Genomic DNA, 17,657 nt, shown 5'->3' with positions numbered 1-17,657 from the left:
TGTCGACGTGGATTTTATAGAGCAGTTCCCGGGGGCTTGTCCGTCGTACGTACGAGCCGTTGGATGTTTTTCTTATCGACGGATATGAGTAATTTAAATTCGATCCGCGTCTTTCATATTTTGACCAATAGGAAAAGCGCTTGCGATTATGGTTTTTTAATTTATGGGTTTTGAGCGCCATACCCAAATCTTTTCAGTTTCCATTTTCAATTTGAGTCTGTGCTCCTGATTTTTTAAAGAAAAAAATAATAATAGACTCATAATATTTTTAAATTTCTTAATTCTACTATTAATTTCATTCGTTGACAGATAAATTATTTATTAGTTTGTGAAACTTAATTAATAAATATAAATAAATAATTCAGTTGTATTATAAAATTATATTACCACGTATTAAACTAAAAATAATTATTAGAATTCTATTGATTATAATAGTTATAAACTCTTCTTAATAATTCAAGTGTGTATATATCCATAAATTATTGATAAAATATAATTTGTTTAGATAAATTAAGTACCACATAAAGGTGGGAAGTCAATTTTTTTTTACTTTCCTTTTTTATTTCAATTAGTTATTTAAATTACAAAATATTTTTTTACTTTTATCTATTTTAATATGTATTTTCCTCATAATTTTTATCTAAATATGACAAAATAATCATATTTAGGATAGAGGCCCAAAACATACCATATTGGAGGGAAAGACAGCCTATAATGCACAAAACAAAAATTGAACATATAAAAAAAATTAAAATTGTTATTAAATAATACAATGATTTTTTTAGGAAAATACATTATCCACTTTCCATAATCTCTCTTAATTTGGAGATAACAGCTTTATGGCCTTGAAATAAAATTAAATGGAAATTAAGCACGTTGGAACATTTTAAAGCTAGTTCAGTTGAAGAAAAATGAAACAGTATCGAACTATCTATAGCAAACGTATTCGAAAGAATGAGAAGTTCATCAGTTGGACTCTGACACCCCATAACTGTATCAAGATCAACACAGACGGGGCCCTCTATGGTGACAGTGAGATTACATGTGCTGGTGCACTTGATATGGATAGTAATGGTTTATGGCTTGGGAGGCACTTTCGGAATATTGGTGTTTGTTTTATCCTTCAAGCTAAGTTATGGGGGGCGTCAAATGTCCCTGCATTAGCATGGACCCTTAGATCGCGTCATATTATTATGAAGATGGATAGTGCTCTCATCGTTCAGTTCATAAATAAAGTTCTTAATAATGAAATGATCGTTATTAATATTAATTTCAACCTTATTATAGCTATAAATAGTTTATTTATGAAAGATTGAACTGTTAAGATATAATATATATATCGTAAAGGAAATCAGTGTGCTTACTATTTAGTGAAGCATGTCTTTCACAACCTTCATAAAAATTACCACTTATAGCATCTTCCTAAGGAGCTTATGAGTATTATTAGAGATGACATTATCGGGGTCTATTGATCTAGAATGTGTAATACCCAAGAGAGAAATCTATACTGCGTTATTAATTTTGACTAATTCTCTTGTATAAAAAAAATATATTTGATAAATAATTTTAAAAATATTTTCAAAGTCATTATAACTATTTTGTTATTTTAAATTTTATTTGTACTTTCATCAAAATTTACATGCTTTTTATGTTTAAGAAATAAAAATGCAAACAAAAATCTTCAATTAGCAGTCGTTCAAATGTTATCTTTTTAGTACCACATGCATTTGTCTTTAAACAAAATTTACAACTAAAATACTAGTTATTGAGTGAAATTGCGACTAAAATATTAAATTATAATTTTAATCATTTAGTAAATTAACAACATTCATGCCCTGTTTACGCCTTATTTTACGTATTGTTCAAATTTTATTATTAATTTACAATACAAATATATGAAACAAATTAATTAATATTTTAATATCAATTTAATCATTTTGAAAAAAATTTAGTATGTATAATCATTGTTCTAAATCAATACATAACGTAAGTAAAATTAGATAACCAAAAAATAAAAACTAAGAGATAGATTACTTAAATAGGTAGATACTCGAAGATAATGGTCATGTAAATTGGAGACTCGATACTGATACACTAAAAATGTCTCTCCTTATTCAAGTAACTTTAATTCTTCCACAAGGAAATGAAGCCCAACTTTCACACATCGTGAGATTTGTTTATTTTTTGGCCACCTCATTTATTTTCTTTAGCTTCACATTGATTGCAAAATCTATCTCATTGAACAAAATATCTTACGTCGACTACAAAAATCTAACTAACTCATTATAAACTTATAAAATAATTTTACAATTAAAGAAAATATTTGTTCATTGCATTTATATGGTAGTCCATTAAGGGCTTATTTGTGATATGTAGGAATCATTTAATGTTTTTTTTATCAATAACTAGAGTGCAACGTACTATTTCAACAAATACAAATGTAATATTACAACTATAAAAGGAAACTCAATTTATAATATATATATTTTTTTTAAGAGCGACAACGAAGAACATTGTAGCCTTGAAATTTTTTATCTCATTAAAATTCTCAAAATGTTGGAAGACTAACATAATGGATTTTAAAATTATCGTAAAATAAACACAAACGATCTCAAAACCTTAAAAGGACTAAATTAGCAATGAAACAAAACTTATAGAATCGTACAACCCTTGAGAATAATGTCATAAAGAATTTAAAGACATTTGAGACTAGGCTTATGGAACCTTGAATATATTGAGAATCGAGTTGTTAGTGACCAGATAGTCATTCGCACAAACATTAGTTAACCTTATAACTTGTTAGAACTAATCTAAAATAACATTATAATCTTATGAAATAATGTATGATAACCTAAAATTACATGAAAAATGAGTTTACTAATACCTATAACCATTAGAAAGCTAACCTCGAAGCACATCGTGATGTTAAGAGAATTGATCCGTAAAGACCTCATATCATCAGGCATGGACCTAAAAAAATCCTAAAACACCTTATAATCTAACCTTTATAAACCCCAGCCACCCTAATGACTAACTTTGCAGGATCTCAAACACCTTCAAAACGACTATATACGAGAAAATTTCAAATATTTAATAGATTAGAAACAACAATGTCTAAAGTTACCCCTAGGCCTCACACCCAGGGTCCTTCGTAACTCTCATAATTGCGACGATGGATGTCGTTCATTTGAATAATGACTATGCTCTATAGTAAAGTAAATATGAAATACATAATAAAACTAATAATTTGATGACTACCAAATTTAAGATCAATATGCCACCTATATGATGTCACAATAAATAAAAAAAAAAAGAAAATTAAAGGCGTTGTCTTAAGTTATCATCATAAGTATTTGTCATTTGAATATCACCACGTAGGATAGTTATCACGACGATAATATTGTATTTTACGTAAGTAAAATAACAAATATTGCAAAAAAATTTAAACAAATCAATTAATAATTAAGTTACTAGAAAAGATAGTGTGATCGATTAACATATCATAACTTATATAAAAGATTGTCAAACACTTTTAATTTTGAACTCTTCAAATAATATATATGCAGATGATTAAAAAATATAATAATATTTATGAATATTATAAATAAATCATAAGTGAATTATAACTTGACTTTTTATAATTTTATCATAATTTCGTCATCAAATAAATAACACATAATTATAACAAAATTACTAAGAACCGCATTCAAATATAAGTAAATTACACTAATTGATAAGATATTTTCTTAATTCACATAGATATAATATTTGATAAAATATCAAACGTTTATTATCATCAAAATACTGTATTATAAAGGATGTCAACTTCTTATGTAAAACTAAATAAATATTATATAATGATTAAACATTTAATTCATAAAAAGTCCCTCTGTAATTTTAATTTTAGTTTTTAGAAAATGAATAACTTAAGAATTAAAGTATTTTATATTAATATTTTAAATGTTGAAGACTGTTATCTTGGTATAATATTAATTTTTGATTATCCATCATGTTCATTCTTATTAAACTAAATAAATTTGACATTTAGACTATTATTCAAAAATCCTAAATTGCACTCTTAAGCACAATAATTACAAATTAGAGAGCCTAATTTTTTCAAAACGTGTGACAAAATTTATGTGTTTGATTATATATATATATATAAATTTATTAAATATTTATGTTTATTTTCGTCATATTTTTAAAAGTTTGCTATAAGTACACATTTTATAAATAAGAATAAAAATAGGTGAACTAAAATTAGAATCAAACAATGTCCAATTTGAAAAACACAAAATTGCGAGTGACATTTTTGTGGGAATGCGTAAAAATCAGTAAATACACAATGAAACTTTATTAAACCCATTATCAATAAATAACTAGAATTTATTTTTCTTTTGGGGAATAATTATTTTTTCGGATTAACCCCAGATTAATTGGGTAATAATTATCAATAAATGTAAAAGCTCCTTCTGGACCTAATGTATCTGATTTACTGGGTCCCACAGAGCAATTAAATAGCAGCTCAAGCGCCCATCACCGAACTTGCCTCCCGCAATCTAGTCAACAGTCACCTGATCCGACGGTTCAGATTCATGGCTCAAATCTCATGCGGTCGTTAATTTCGTCTTGCGTGCTCTCACCCAATCGGAAGTCGAAGCCGATAGAGAAAGCAACATCTCCGGGGGTAGAACAGACATTTCGTGTTTCTACCACGCGTCATTCTTTGATTGGCTGGACCGAACTTTCTCTCCATTGGCACGTATGACTGCCATCATATCTGAGGAGCCGAGAGTGGAGCCACCAAACGCCGACGTCTGAATTTTCACTTTAAAGCAAAGGAAAAGAGAGGGAGGGAGGAGGTTTTTCTCATCGAAGTCTCTGTCAACAGTTCTATTTCTCTCTCGTCTATAGATATTTTCTCTTTGTTCTTCTGTTTGTCTAGTTCTGTTCGACAATGGTGAGTTCATCTTATTTTTAAGACTAATATTTTTCAGTATGGATTTGAATCTGATATTAGCGTACAGTATAGATATACAAATCATCCGATCGTCGAGTTTGTATAGATCTGAATTAGCGTTTAATTTAGTGTAGATCTTTGAGTATTAAAGTTTTTAGGATCCAGAAGAACACGAAACTCTTCATGGCGTGAAATTGAAAGAGAAAAGAAAAAGGAGGAAATATGAGGATAAAGAATTATTTGAATTTTCTTTGACCGATTTTCAGTTAATGTTATATTTTTTTTCTTGGATGATGGAGGGTGGCGTTTAGTTGCTCGTTGAAAAACCAGAACTGAAGTTACGCTGTTTACTTGCTGAAGTTCCGACTTAGGAAGTTCGCCTTGACATGCATGGTTGTTTCAGCAAATATTTTTGTCAAATCAGGGGTTGAATGTGTTTGATCGCTCTTATATTTAGATCGATATTTGTTTAGTTTGACATTTCTGATGATTGCGTTTAGTTGCGGAAAGGTTTTTGTTCTTCTAAGATGCATAGCTTGGGTGTTTTGATTACGTGGAAGTCTTGGTGGTAAAGTTATTAGCTTGTAATGTAGCATTTGGCCTTTTCTTACGACGGATGGCTTAATTGGGTGAATTTAGCGAATGATTCCCACCGTCTGGAACTTCTTTGGGAAAACTATGAGAGAAGTGAAATCCATGGTGAACGATAATTTTCTTGATCGGTTGGCTCATTGCTAAAACCTGAGAGAAATTGGTGTGTGAAATTACATGAGAGTTGTCTGATTGTTTGTTTCTATTTGATCATTATGAAGCCAAATGACATTATTGGTTGATTGATTGTTATAACCTGAGAGAAATGGTTGTTTGAAGTTATCTGAGAGTTGTTTTTTGATCATTATGGAGTAAAAGAACTTATTGGATAAATTATGGCAGATAAAAGATTATGTGCTAATATTATGATGACATAGCATTGTCCTTTGATATGTAAGCAGAATGGTATAGTTAATTTTTTGGGGGCTTGCTGATGTCAATGGCAGAATATGAATCATAGCAATCTCTGTGTTTGTTTTCTAACATGTTTTATTGCGAGAATTACAGTTTTATTGGCAAATTGACTAGGATAGCGTGTTTTATCAAATGAACGACCCAGTTCAGTGTGGTTATGCATCTAGGCAGATCTCTCTCTCTCTCTCTCTTTCTCTCTCTCTTGTGCTCACAAATGCACACGTAGTCTATGCTTGTGTCATTTCCTGTTCAATTTCTAGTTTTAATTCTCATATTAGGTTGTGTTTGAAAAAATTCTGAAATCTTGTGGAATTCATTTACAACTCTGAACTTACATCAACTAGGAGGAAATGAATTCTACTAGTATGACAAAGAAAAATTATTTAGAATTTCATATGAAATTAGAAGAAGATGTTTCAAGTTCTATCAATTAAAATAAGTGTGGATTTACTAATAAATTCTACAAAAAATTGATATATTTTCCAAATATAGCCTTAGTTTTATTATGCATAGGGAGTTACCACCAACCCTATCTTGAATTTCTTGATGGAGAGAATCTGATTTCTAGCTTTTAAGATGGGGGGCGAATTTCAACAATATTATATGTCCTAAGTATTTTGAGACTAATATGAGTAGACCTGTGAATTGAATAAGAAATGAACAAAACATAATATTTTGGTTTCGCAAATGGTTTAACTTAAATTGTTGCAATGTATGTGCCCGATTGGCTGATCCATGTAACGTACTGTTGTAGTCTTGTTGAAATTTTTGGGATGATGGTATATAGTTTGCCCTTGCTGCTTGGATTTTGATTAATTTAATCATATTTCAATACCATATGTCAAGTTATTAATCTTCTTTGCAGGCTAACGCGGCATCTGGAATGGCTGTACATGATGATTGCAAACTAAGGTTTTTAGAGTTGAAGGCAAAAAGAACCTATCGCTTCATAGTATTCAAGATCGAGGAGAAGCAAAAGCAGGTTGTTGTGGAAAAAGTTGGGGAACCAACTCAAAGCTATGATGACTTCGCTGCAAGTCTTCCTGCTGATGAGTGCCGCTATGCTGTTTATGACTTTGACTTTGTGACCGAAGAGAATTGCCAAAAAAGCAGGATCATCTTCATTGCATGGTAATCTCATATACTAACTGCTATTAGTTAATTGTTTATTCACTTCTATGACCCAACCGGTTAGTGGTTTCACTGTTCATTTCCTGTTTGTGAAGGTCTCCTGATTCATCAAGGGTCAGAAGCAAGATGATCTACGCAAGCTCCAAGGACAGGTTCAAGAGGGAATTAGATGGTATTCAAGTAGAGCTGCAGGCCACTGATCCAACCGAGATGGGTCTAGATGTTATCAGAAGCCGTGCCAGTTAAATACAAGTCTCCTAGCCTCTGCATGGAGGCTTTCCTTATGCTTATGCTTGTATGAGGAGTGAAAGGTCAATAGTTTGTGGTGGCTATATGAGCCTGACTGGATTTATGTCATTGGTTTTGTTGTTCAAGTTCTCTACCTGTTTTCATCTAGAACAGATTCGGTTGGTTTTGACTTATGACCTAGTCCTTGGTTATGTGTGGAAGTGATGAACTGGATGTCTCTTTTATAAGTTATATGCGCATTAAGGGAGGGTTTACCTACTCAAGAGAATAATGCTTGATAATATTAAGCATTGCATGAGAAGATAAACTGCCTTTAGCCTATTACATGTACTTGATGCTTTATTGTATTCTTTTTCTTAAAAGAAATAACATTAGTGTTCTATAAATTTAAATAGCATTCTTTTAGTTCTTTAACTTCTACTCAATATATGCTTTTAGTTCATTTTTTTATTTAAGTAGTTTAGAGGTATATAAATTGACACTTGACGTATTTATACATAATTTAATGTCTATTAAGAAGTTGCACTGAAACTGACAAATATTTTTTAGTGCAGATAAAGATGATTATTTCTTAAACAATAGAAAATTTAGTTGTAATTATGTTACAAAATCAAAGATTGTCTTGCAATTTGTTCCATTTCCAACAAATTTTACCTTTGATTTAACTACAACAAGCCTTTTGTGTTCTTTCCTCTAGACCGCGGAATACTGTTGCTTATAGGCCAGTAACTTGTAATTTGCATCTATAGTTACCATCTCAACTTCTTGATTTGCCGTACACCGTGTATCTAACTGCAAGGTTTTCGACTTTCTGTGCTTCAAGATTACGATGGGGGTTTATATAAACCAGTCAATCAGGTACTCATCATCAACACCATCAATATATAAACAAGGTCACCAGTCAAAAAAAGATATTATAAATTATCAGTTTTGTTACAACAAATCTACAGCTTAATATCCTTGAATGGGGTAAAGAGTAGCTCTAGATCTTGATGGCTAATTACAATGATCTAAAAGAACAAGGTAGTTGGTAAGGGTTTCTCTAGGGTCAGTCGTCCTAATCATATGATACAACTCACTGAAATCTGCTAAATTTACAAGGTAGACTCATCTACACGAAAAAAAAAAGGAAATGGTGAGCTAAGATTTATCTTTCGCCCAAGGTAGCATTGAATAGTTGAAGTTCAATGAGAGTTCCATGGGAACTTGTCACCAAAACCTCTCCAAAAAATATAAACTTAATGAATGAAAGTTGTCTGGCCTCCAAATGACCAACAATTTCGGTTCGGTTTGGGCCAATGAGTAACATTCTCGAGGACAATTATCTAGCATCCCTAAAAATGACGAGGTCTTTTCAATGAAGACCATGAGTAAGAGCATCATCTCTAATCACATTTGACTTCTCAAACCTTCTTATCATGTCATCCCGTAATTCAAAAGCCTTAGCGAGTTCTCCTGTAACACAGCAACCATATATCAAAAACGTATATGCTAATCTATCAGGTCTTAGACCTTTATCTAGCATAGAGTCCCATAATTCAACCGCTTTTTCTAAATCCCTTCTTCTACAATATTCAAAGATTATTGTAGAATAAGTAATACAATCTGGAAATATACCATTTTCAGTCATTCCAGCTAAGAGATCAGCAGCCTCCTGAAGCTTACCCAGTTTGCAAAACCCCCGGATAAGCATATTATATGTAACGGTGTTTGCTAAAAATCCATCAAGCATGGCATTATGAAGCTGTACAGCTTTCTCCATGTTTCCTTCCCGAGTAAGATGGTCAATAAAGCAACCGTAAGTTACCTGATTAGGAGGTGAATTACTAACCAGCATTTCCTTGCAAAGAAGCTCCGCTTGATCCGTGAATCCTGCTTTACATAAACCATTTATTAAGGCTGTATATGTTACCACATTTGGGATGCATCCTTCACCAACCATGACATCCCATAGACCAAATGCGTCCTTAAGGTTCCCCGCTTTACTCTTTGCATCAATCATGCTCGTAAACATTACATTATCAGGCCTCAATCCTTGATCATGCATCTCCTTCAAAAGGACAGAGAATAATTTTTTGTCATGTTGTCTTAGAGTTCCATCTATTAGCACAGCATAACACACAAGATCCATGTCTACACCTCTTTCTATCATCTCATGACATGCACTCATTGCATCCTTCAATCTTCCTTCTTTGCAATAACCATGCAGGAGCGCACTGTAACACAGTTCATTCAACTTCTGATGCTCTTTGTGGAGTTCGTCCATGATCTTTTTGGCTTCAGGCACTCTACCAGTTGAACAAAGACCACTTATTAAAGGCCTGTAAGTATATGAATCAGGTTCAAGTCCTTTTTCTATCATTTCATGAAGAAACTCAAATGCCTTTGTTATGTTGCCTTCCTTACAATATCCTTCAATTATTACATTATAAGTTACTTCAGTGGGCTTAATTTCTCGTTCCACCATTTCATCAAACAACCTAATAGCCTCTGCCATCATATTTGCCCGGCAACAACCAGAAATCAATGTAGTGAAGGTGTATACATTTGGAGAAATGCCCTTCCCTGTCATCTCATGATAAAGCCTAAATGCCTTGTGGAATTTTCCTTCACTGCAACACCCACTGATCAATGATGTATAAGTCACCACAGTTGGGGCCAATCCTTTATCAATCATCTCAGCAAAGAAACACTCTGCTGCATTCAGGTTTCCCAACTTGCAGTACCCAGTTATCAGAGAATTGTAGGGATAGACAGTCAACTGTATCCCTGGATTACTCATTTTACCAAGAAAACAAACTGCCGTATCCATTTTCCCCCTTCTACAAAAAGAATCAATCAAAATTGAGTAAGTTACATGATTTGGGCACAAACATCTTTCTCCCATTTCATTAAAAAGCAACTCTGCTTCATCAAATTTCCCATCTTTGCACAATGAATCCAACAACGCATTATATGCAAACAAATTAGGGGATGCGCCAACTAACCGAACTCTATTCACCAATTTGAGAGCCTCTTCTATCTTCCCCTTCTTCCTCAATCCTTCGACAAGTCCTGATACTGCAGAGTTACTTGGGACAAAACCAAACTCCAACATTTCATTCATCAGCTCCAGGCCCACCTCAAGCTCTAGCACTTTACATAAACCAAGCACCAAAGTGCAGTAAGTCACTGTGTCAGCTCTCAGTCCTTTCGAAACCAGGCTATTCTTTACCTCAACAGCCTCCGAAACTCTCTGGTTCTTGCAGAGTCCATGAATCAACACATTATAAGCCACAACATTCAAATCACAACCATCTGACTCCATTAACCGAATAATTTCATTTGCTCTAACAAAATCCTTCAATTCACACAAACTCCGGATCACCCCTGTGTATATATATCCATCAGGACGAATACCTACATCGACAATCTCATTAAAGAATTCTAAAGCTACACCAAATTGTCTAATTTTCACCAGTCCATTCAAAAGTAAACTCAAAGTCCTCACTTCAGGCAACAAAGAACACTTCCTCATGAGCTTAAACACTGTAACGCCGTCAAAAACTCTCTTATTTTGCACGTAATTTTGAATCAACAAATCAAAAGCTACGCTAGAACAGAACTCGTATTTCTTATAACACCTCAAAAAGGCAGAAAAAACATCGTTTGACTTTGGCTCCCGAAGGAGGAGAGTTTGCAGGAGGGAAAAGGCAGGCCAGATGTGGTTAGCCTGGACCAGTGCATGAATCAATATACAAAACGACGTCGTTGAATGGTGGAAATTCTTGTGCAATCCAAGGAAATTGAAGAACCTCAAAGCTAATCGTGAGTCATCAATGGTTCGGATCAAGAGCTGTTCAACGTGGTGAGGCTTCAAATTGCTCCAAATGAAAGGGTCGTTTAAGGCCATCTTCCAGCTCCGTCTTCCCCGTATGATGCGTTCAAGGTTAGAGATGAAAAGGGAATTTTCTTTGTCATCGTTATCTTGGGAGGTGAGGTTGTTGGAGGCACAGAAGTTTCTGTGCTTTGAGAAGAAATTAGGGTTTGAGAAATGCCGGTAAGAGCGAGAGAGCTTCATTTCGTTGTGTAAAGAGCTTCTCTTCGTTCAATGGGGAGGCATCGCAGGGGTAGCAGAGTCACAGACGGTGCCCTCCCTCTGAAACTGGGAGGGTACTGTGGCTAACCCGACTCGAAATGCATGTTGGGCGGGTCGGGTCTCCGATGTCTTAAGTCCAGATGTAAAAGTTTTTTATGGGCTTTTTAAGTATAATTTTAATAAATGATTAAAGTTATCATTTTTTTCCATTATCTTTTACCCATTTTTTAATCTGTGAATAAATTATTTTTTTAAAATGGGTAATCATGATACGCTACTATATTTTTATAAGATTCTGATAAAAATCTTTTTTTTATATATATATTTTGAGTAAAAATATATATTTTTTAAAGGAAATCAAATAACATTTAATCATTAAAATAATTCAGCAATATGAGCAGGTAATACATCCCATAAATGAAAGCTTAACTAATAGAACTTCTGGTTTAACAAGCTTGGCTAGTTCGTACACCGCTCCATTGCAGTTCTGTCAGTCTATGTGATCTTAATATCTGGTCTCTACTTAAGCAATTCTCTGCAGTCTGCAATGATAAATCCAAACTCCGAAGCATCTTCTTCCGCCGCAGTTAATGTTATCTGTACCAACAGGGGAATCTGTCTCCACAATTCCCCGACCTCGGACGTTCTCCACGATGTAGTTCAGCGCCTATCTGCATCCTTGTAATTCTGCTTGGAACGGGGACTAGTTAAAACAAAAAAAGCTTATCAAAATGGTTTTGTGTTTTCATATATTGCAAATGAGAAAGCTTACAGATTTATAGAGCAATGAACTGCTCCAGATGGAGAGCCGATTGGCTCGAGAAGAAAACAAAACAAACCAAACATTCCTACAGAAAATCATAACAGAAAACCCAGCAAATCAAAGGACATTAGCAGAAAATGCAGGAAGGGACGATCACGGTCCTTTCTTTAACAGTTGTCGGCCATGCGTTGTTTGTCCTGAAGGTTGGTGCTGAGTTGGAAGGCTGATTAGGATGATCTTGCTAATGTGGACAAGTTTGCACGCTTGGCTGCTTTGTCTTGGTGTTGATTGATATCATCGGACAGAGCAGTGTTCTTCACAGGACTTGCACCCAGTCATCCATCCGGAGAACACTGACAAAAATGCCATCTTTCTTGTTCACATATTTTCCCAACTCAGCTTCCTCGTACCATCCGACTTCATGCCCCACCAGAAAATGTTCATCATTTTCCAGAGATCATCACACAACCCTACCGGTAATTTAAAAACCCCATGCAGAAAGTTGGCAATGTTTGTGCAACCGCCTTCAACATAATCTCCTTCCTCGGTTTGCATAGAAATTTATGTGCCAATCCCAACAGTCTTTTACGAAGCATGTCTTTAAGAAAAGCAAAGGTCCATTTCTTACTTCTACCCACCAACGATGGTAGACCCAAGTAACTGCCATGGTTTAGAGAATTATGTACCCCACGGGAGTCCATGCAGGTGTGAACAGAGATTCGCAGGCGTGTTTGCACTGTAGAAGATACTCGACTTCTGGAAGTTGATGGACTGCCCCCAAGCTTCTTCATACTGCATTGTAATAGCTTTAACCTGCACAATTTCCTCCATACTTGCACGGAAGAAAAAGAATGAATCATCTACAAAGAGTAGGTGAGAAATACTCGGACTCCGTACGCAGACCTTAGTTCCATTAATTAAACCCCTCGCCTCCGCTTGCTAAAACAGTGCCGAGAGACCTTCAGCACACAGTATGAACAAGTATGGTGATAAAGGGTCCCCTTGCCGCAGACCCCTATGCGGATTGATCGGACCATGTCACTCTCATTCACCCGGATCCGGTAAGAAACCGAGGAAACACAGGTCATCAAAATGTTTACCCACCTCTGATCAAAGCAGAAACTTGAGCAATATATCTTCCAAATATTCCCAACGAATTCTAATCGTAAGTTCTACTTATATCTATCTTCATGGCAACTTGGACATTCTTTCTCTTGCCATTTATCCACCTAGTTTTAACATGTAATAGTTTTAGAGATTTTCAATCACTCTTTTGAATATCATATACACTTGCATCATAATTAGTATAATAATAATTTTATATAATTAAATAATATATATGATTTAAAATATCATGTACCTCTTCCTCCCTCTCGTATATCTATATGATTTATACATAATTAATTATTAACACATAATACTTTTTATTTTTTAAAATAAATAAATATAATTTAAAATATATTAGTTTATATAAATAATGTTATATCAATTTTTATCTCTCACGAAAAAGGTTCGTAAATTTTTTATTTTGGATTCTTTTTTTCAGCATTATCCGTTGTTCATATTTCTCTAACATATAAACTTGCTCAAGATAATTTGATTATTCAATCACCTTTTACATGGATAATAAAATTGGTCGTATAGAATATTTTTAAATTTTAACCATGCAGTTAAAAGTGAAATTTGCTTCGGTAGAAAAGAATTTGGATTTTGGAGGGAAGGAATTACACTTGCCCCGCATTTTCATAATTTCAATTATCCTAACCTTATTTGCCCGCGCTTAACGCCAGGTCATGGATCCAAAGAGTTAGAAACAGCAAATGATAGTTCGCCACGTAGCATTCCATTCAGACTTCACGCATTTTCAAGCGCTCGATCTGACAACATAATCCAACGGTTGTTATTTCGACACGCCATTGATCCGCGTCTCTCTGTATCTTCCAATCAAACCCGCTTACGCGAGTTTATAAATTAGAAATCCGCCAAGGTTGTGCCCGTCTTGACCATAACCTTGTCAGTCGTCTCCCTCCTCCCTCGACTACCTTTCCAAGCGAAACCCTAGCTTACCAAAAGTTAGCAGCTCAGTTTCAATGGCAAAAGCAGAAAAGAAGCCCGCCGAGAAGAAGCCAGCGGAGGAGAAGAAGTCCGTCGCCGAGAAAGCTCCTTCGGAGAAGATGCCAAAAGCCGGCAAGAAGCTTCCTAAGGAAGCCGGTGCTGGTGGCGATAAGAAGAAGAAGAGAATGAAGAAGAGCAGTGAGACGTACAAGATTTACATCTTCAAGGTCCTCAAGCAGGTGCATCCAGACATCGGGATCTCTAGCAAGGCTATGGGAATCATGAACAGCTTCATCAACGACATATTTGAGAAGCTTGCTCAGGAATCCTCCAGGCTCGCGAGGTACAATAAGAAGCCGACCGTCACTTCTCGAGAAATCCAGACTGCTGTTAAGCTTGTGCTGCCCGGCGAGTTAGCTAAGCACGCGGTCTCTGAGGGTACCAAGGCTGTGACTAAGTTCACGAGCTCTTGATATTAGGGTTAGGGTTTGTTATGTAAATCGGCTTAATCTGCAAGAAGTAAATGAGCTAATGCCATGCAAGCCCCTATGATTTTGGCTGGAAGGCTGTAATTTTTGGAAGCTCGAAACTTGTCATTTTTTCTGGATATCAAACGATGTCGTTTCACTCGACTTTTTTTTTTATGAATTAATAGCAATCGTCGTTACACCATGCCCTCTGCATCACAATACCACATCTATTTAACATACAAATTTAATATAAGTTTGATTTTTATATAGTGAAAAATAAAAATATATTATGTTGGACTAAAAAATAAAATCAAACTATAAATATATTACGATGTTTGGTTCCTAAATACATTTCTTACTGCCATAAAATTAAATATCAATAGAAAAAATAATAAATTGTAAAATTATAATCCCATATTTATTGAGTTTCTTAAAAAAAAAAAAGGTATTATTCTTTTATGTGTTGTATTTATAAAATATATCATTTTAGTTTGTTTTTTAAAGAGACTAACTTGGTATTACTATGAAAATAATTATTCTTAATATAAATTTGTGTTGATGATATATTTTTTTAATATATTGAATACATATATAATATAATAAATTTAAACTGAAGATAATAATAATATATATACTTGACTTTTGAGTCATTTGATATATTTTTATATTTACAAAAATTTAAGTTTTAAAGTTCTACTATTTTTTAACACAATAATAAATATATATTACATTGTATTTAAAAATATAATAAAATTATTAATGCATTGCCTTATTTAGCTAGTAATCAATAATAATTCATTGCAAACTAAAAATATTTCTTAGTCTCACGATAAAAAAAATTTTAATAATTTTTTAGCAAAAGAATTATCGTGTTTGATCACGATTAATTTTTTTAGTCTGATAGTTATAACGGATTAAAAATTCAATTTATTTTTTTTTTATTCCCAAGTCAATGAAAATGGAAAAAATAGTCTAATAAATTGTAAAACTATAAATTTTTTGTAACGGTTCGTGAACTTAAAAGAAAATAAATTATGAATTGAATGCTGAAGTGAAACAATAAATTAGGGTTTACATTCATTAGATAATAATTCATGATACCCAATAGGGTTACAAGAATTATTATTATAAAATAACAACTAATAATTAAATAAATAAATGAAAAGTAAACATATTGAACATCTTACTCGCAACTCTTTTGTGGATCGAGTTTTAAAATTTGGTTCTCTTTATCTGAAATGATTAATGAAATAATGAACTACACTAGTTTAATAAAAATATCACGTTACTCACCGACATAAAAACGAACGTTGGTATAAATCATAAAAACAACAAATTGAGCTCTTAATTTAATAAAATTCATTTATCATTAGTAAAATCATTTATGTATACTTACCGTAACAAAATTTTCAAAATAGATTTATAAAGTCAATAACATAAAAAATATCATATTTTCATATTCAATCAATTTGAATAATAAATTTATCATTTATCAGACTACTAGTATCCATAGAGGTTTATGAGGATATCTCTACTACGCGTAAACTATTTTTCAACATTTTCAACTAATGGATCGTCCCCATACTCCGTCTGGTATCAGCACTAAATTACTAATTCTCGATACCCCGTCCGGTATGAGACAATATTCACGGTATGATTCCTTATGTATCTCGTCTATCCACCATCTATCAGTATATCCAGTAAGACTGTCATTTATCCACTCACTTAATTAAATAATTTTCCGTTTAATAAATTAATAATAAATCACGTAAAGCAAGTAATACATACATCAAAAAAACACAATCAAATTATCATACTAAATACAGTGTATTATCATGTATTTGAAACCTTAAAATCAATCAATTAGTGAAACATGATAAACAGTAATAAATAGCCGGTTCCGCCTCTATTAGTAATATTTAATTATCAATATTTTTAAATTACGCAAAATATTATATTATTCATAATTAAACTTTAATTCAATAATCGGGAATAAGATGAGAAATTTTTATGCAAATTGATATATGATATGCTAAACTTTCAGTCACGTCTATTGGCGGTTCTCAAGTTTCATAAATTTTTATTCGGGGATTAAAACGCACTTCAAGTAGCTAAAAATACCTAAAAAAAATAAAAAATCAGTGTTAGAAACCCTTTTTAGCCAGTTCTAGAATTTCGGCACAACGGCTCCGCTGTGCTCCGACGATAGCACCGCCACCCGCGGCGGCGATTTGCCTCGAGTTGGCCGTTTTTGGCCAGTTTCGGTCAATTTTTGACTGATTTTATACCATCCCCTACGAGAAAACACGTTAAAGAGTATCGGTTGGCCGAAAAATTTCGAAAAATTAAAAATTATCGGTGGCAGAGTTTTCCGGTACGACAGCTTCACCGGCTCACATTTACAATTTGGTGTTTTGTTTCGGTCAACATGTAGAAAAACGAACGGTGATTACAATCATCGTGGTTTGATCTGAATCGTCCAATCGCATCTGGATGATGACAGATCCAAACTGCCAACGCGTGCAGGAATGAATTTGGACCGTGCGATCGCAGGCACACAGATCGCCAGTGTAACCTCCTGCATAGCACTCGTCAGCGTGCTTACCACAGGCTGTGTTATGGTTTGTCGAGGCTACTGACTGAGCGTCCTACGTGACACATTTTTTTTAAATTGCGTTTTTATTCTCAATTTTCGATTTTTATTTCAAAAATACCATAAAACTTAAATTTTTACTCATTTTTTATAAAATTATTTTCAATTTCATCATCCAAATATTTTCTTCCTAATTTTATATTAAATAATAATTTATAAAATTAAAAATTAAATTTTATACATAAATTTGAATATTACAAATTTAATTTTGGGTATTACATTTTTATTGATTTTCTTTAAAAAGTACATATAATATTACACGATAAATTTGGTTTAATCAATAGAACTATGTA

At 33.3% G+C, this 17,657-nt stretch overlaps 3 protein-coding genes across 3 annotated transcripts; 2 read left to right on the top strand and 1 right to left on the bottom strand.

The window, feature by feature from the left end:
* The first annotated feature begins 4,806 nt into the window (after positions 1–4,806).
* Positions 4,807–7,731, top strand: LOC110806936 (actin-depolymerizing factor 1). Its single transcript, XM_022031935.2, has 3 exons — positions 4,807–4,960; positions 6,831–7,096; positions 7,192–7,731. Exons 1-3 carry the CDS (start codon positions 4,958–4,960, stop codon positions 7,340–7,342), a joined length of 420 nt encoding a protein of 139 aa, XP_021887627.1. The 5' UTR covers positions 4,807–4,957; the 3' UTR covers positions 7,343–7,731.
* Positions 7,732–8,228: 497 nt separating this feature from the next.
* LOC110806947 (Pentatricopeptide repeat (PPR) superfamily protein) lies at positions 8,229–11,546 on the bottom strand. Its single transcript, XM_088214335.1, has 2 exons — positions 8,963–11,546; positions 8,229–8,800 (listed from the first exon to the last, which is right to left on the bottom strand). The coding sequence occupies exons 1-2, from the start codon at positions 11,403–11,405 to the stop codon at positions 8,700–8,702; spliced, it is 2,544 nt and encodes an 847-aa protein (XP_088070461.1). The 5' UTR covers positions 11,406–11,546; the 3' UTR covers positions 8,229–8,699.
* Positions 11,547–14,173: 2,627 nt separating this feature from the next.
* LOC110806935 (histone H2B-like) lies at positions 14,174–14,873 on the top strand. Its single transcript, XM_022031934.2, has one exon. The coding sequence runs from the start codon at positions 14,277–14,279 to the stop codon at positions 14,712–14,714; it is 438 nt and encodes a 145-aa protein (XP_021887626.1). The 5' UTR covers positions 14,174–14,276; the 3' UTR covers positions 14,715–14,873.
* The last annotated feature ends 2,784 nt before the right edge of the window (positions 14,874–17,657 follow it).

Source organism: Carica papaya, chromosome 2, assembly GCF_054855325.1.
Source record: "Carica papaya isolate Zhongbai chromosome 2, ASM5485532v1, whole genome shotgun sequence".
NCBI classification, from domain to species: domain Eukaryota; kingdom Viridiplantae; phylum Streptophyta; class Magnoliopsida; order Brassicales; family Caricaceae; genus Carica; species Carica papaya.
Note: the sequence above shows the minus strand (reverse complement) of the source record. Positions and strands in the feature narration are given on the sequence as shown.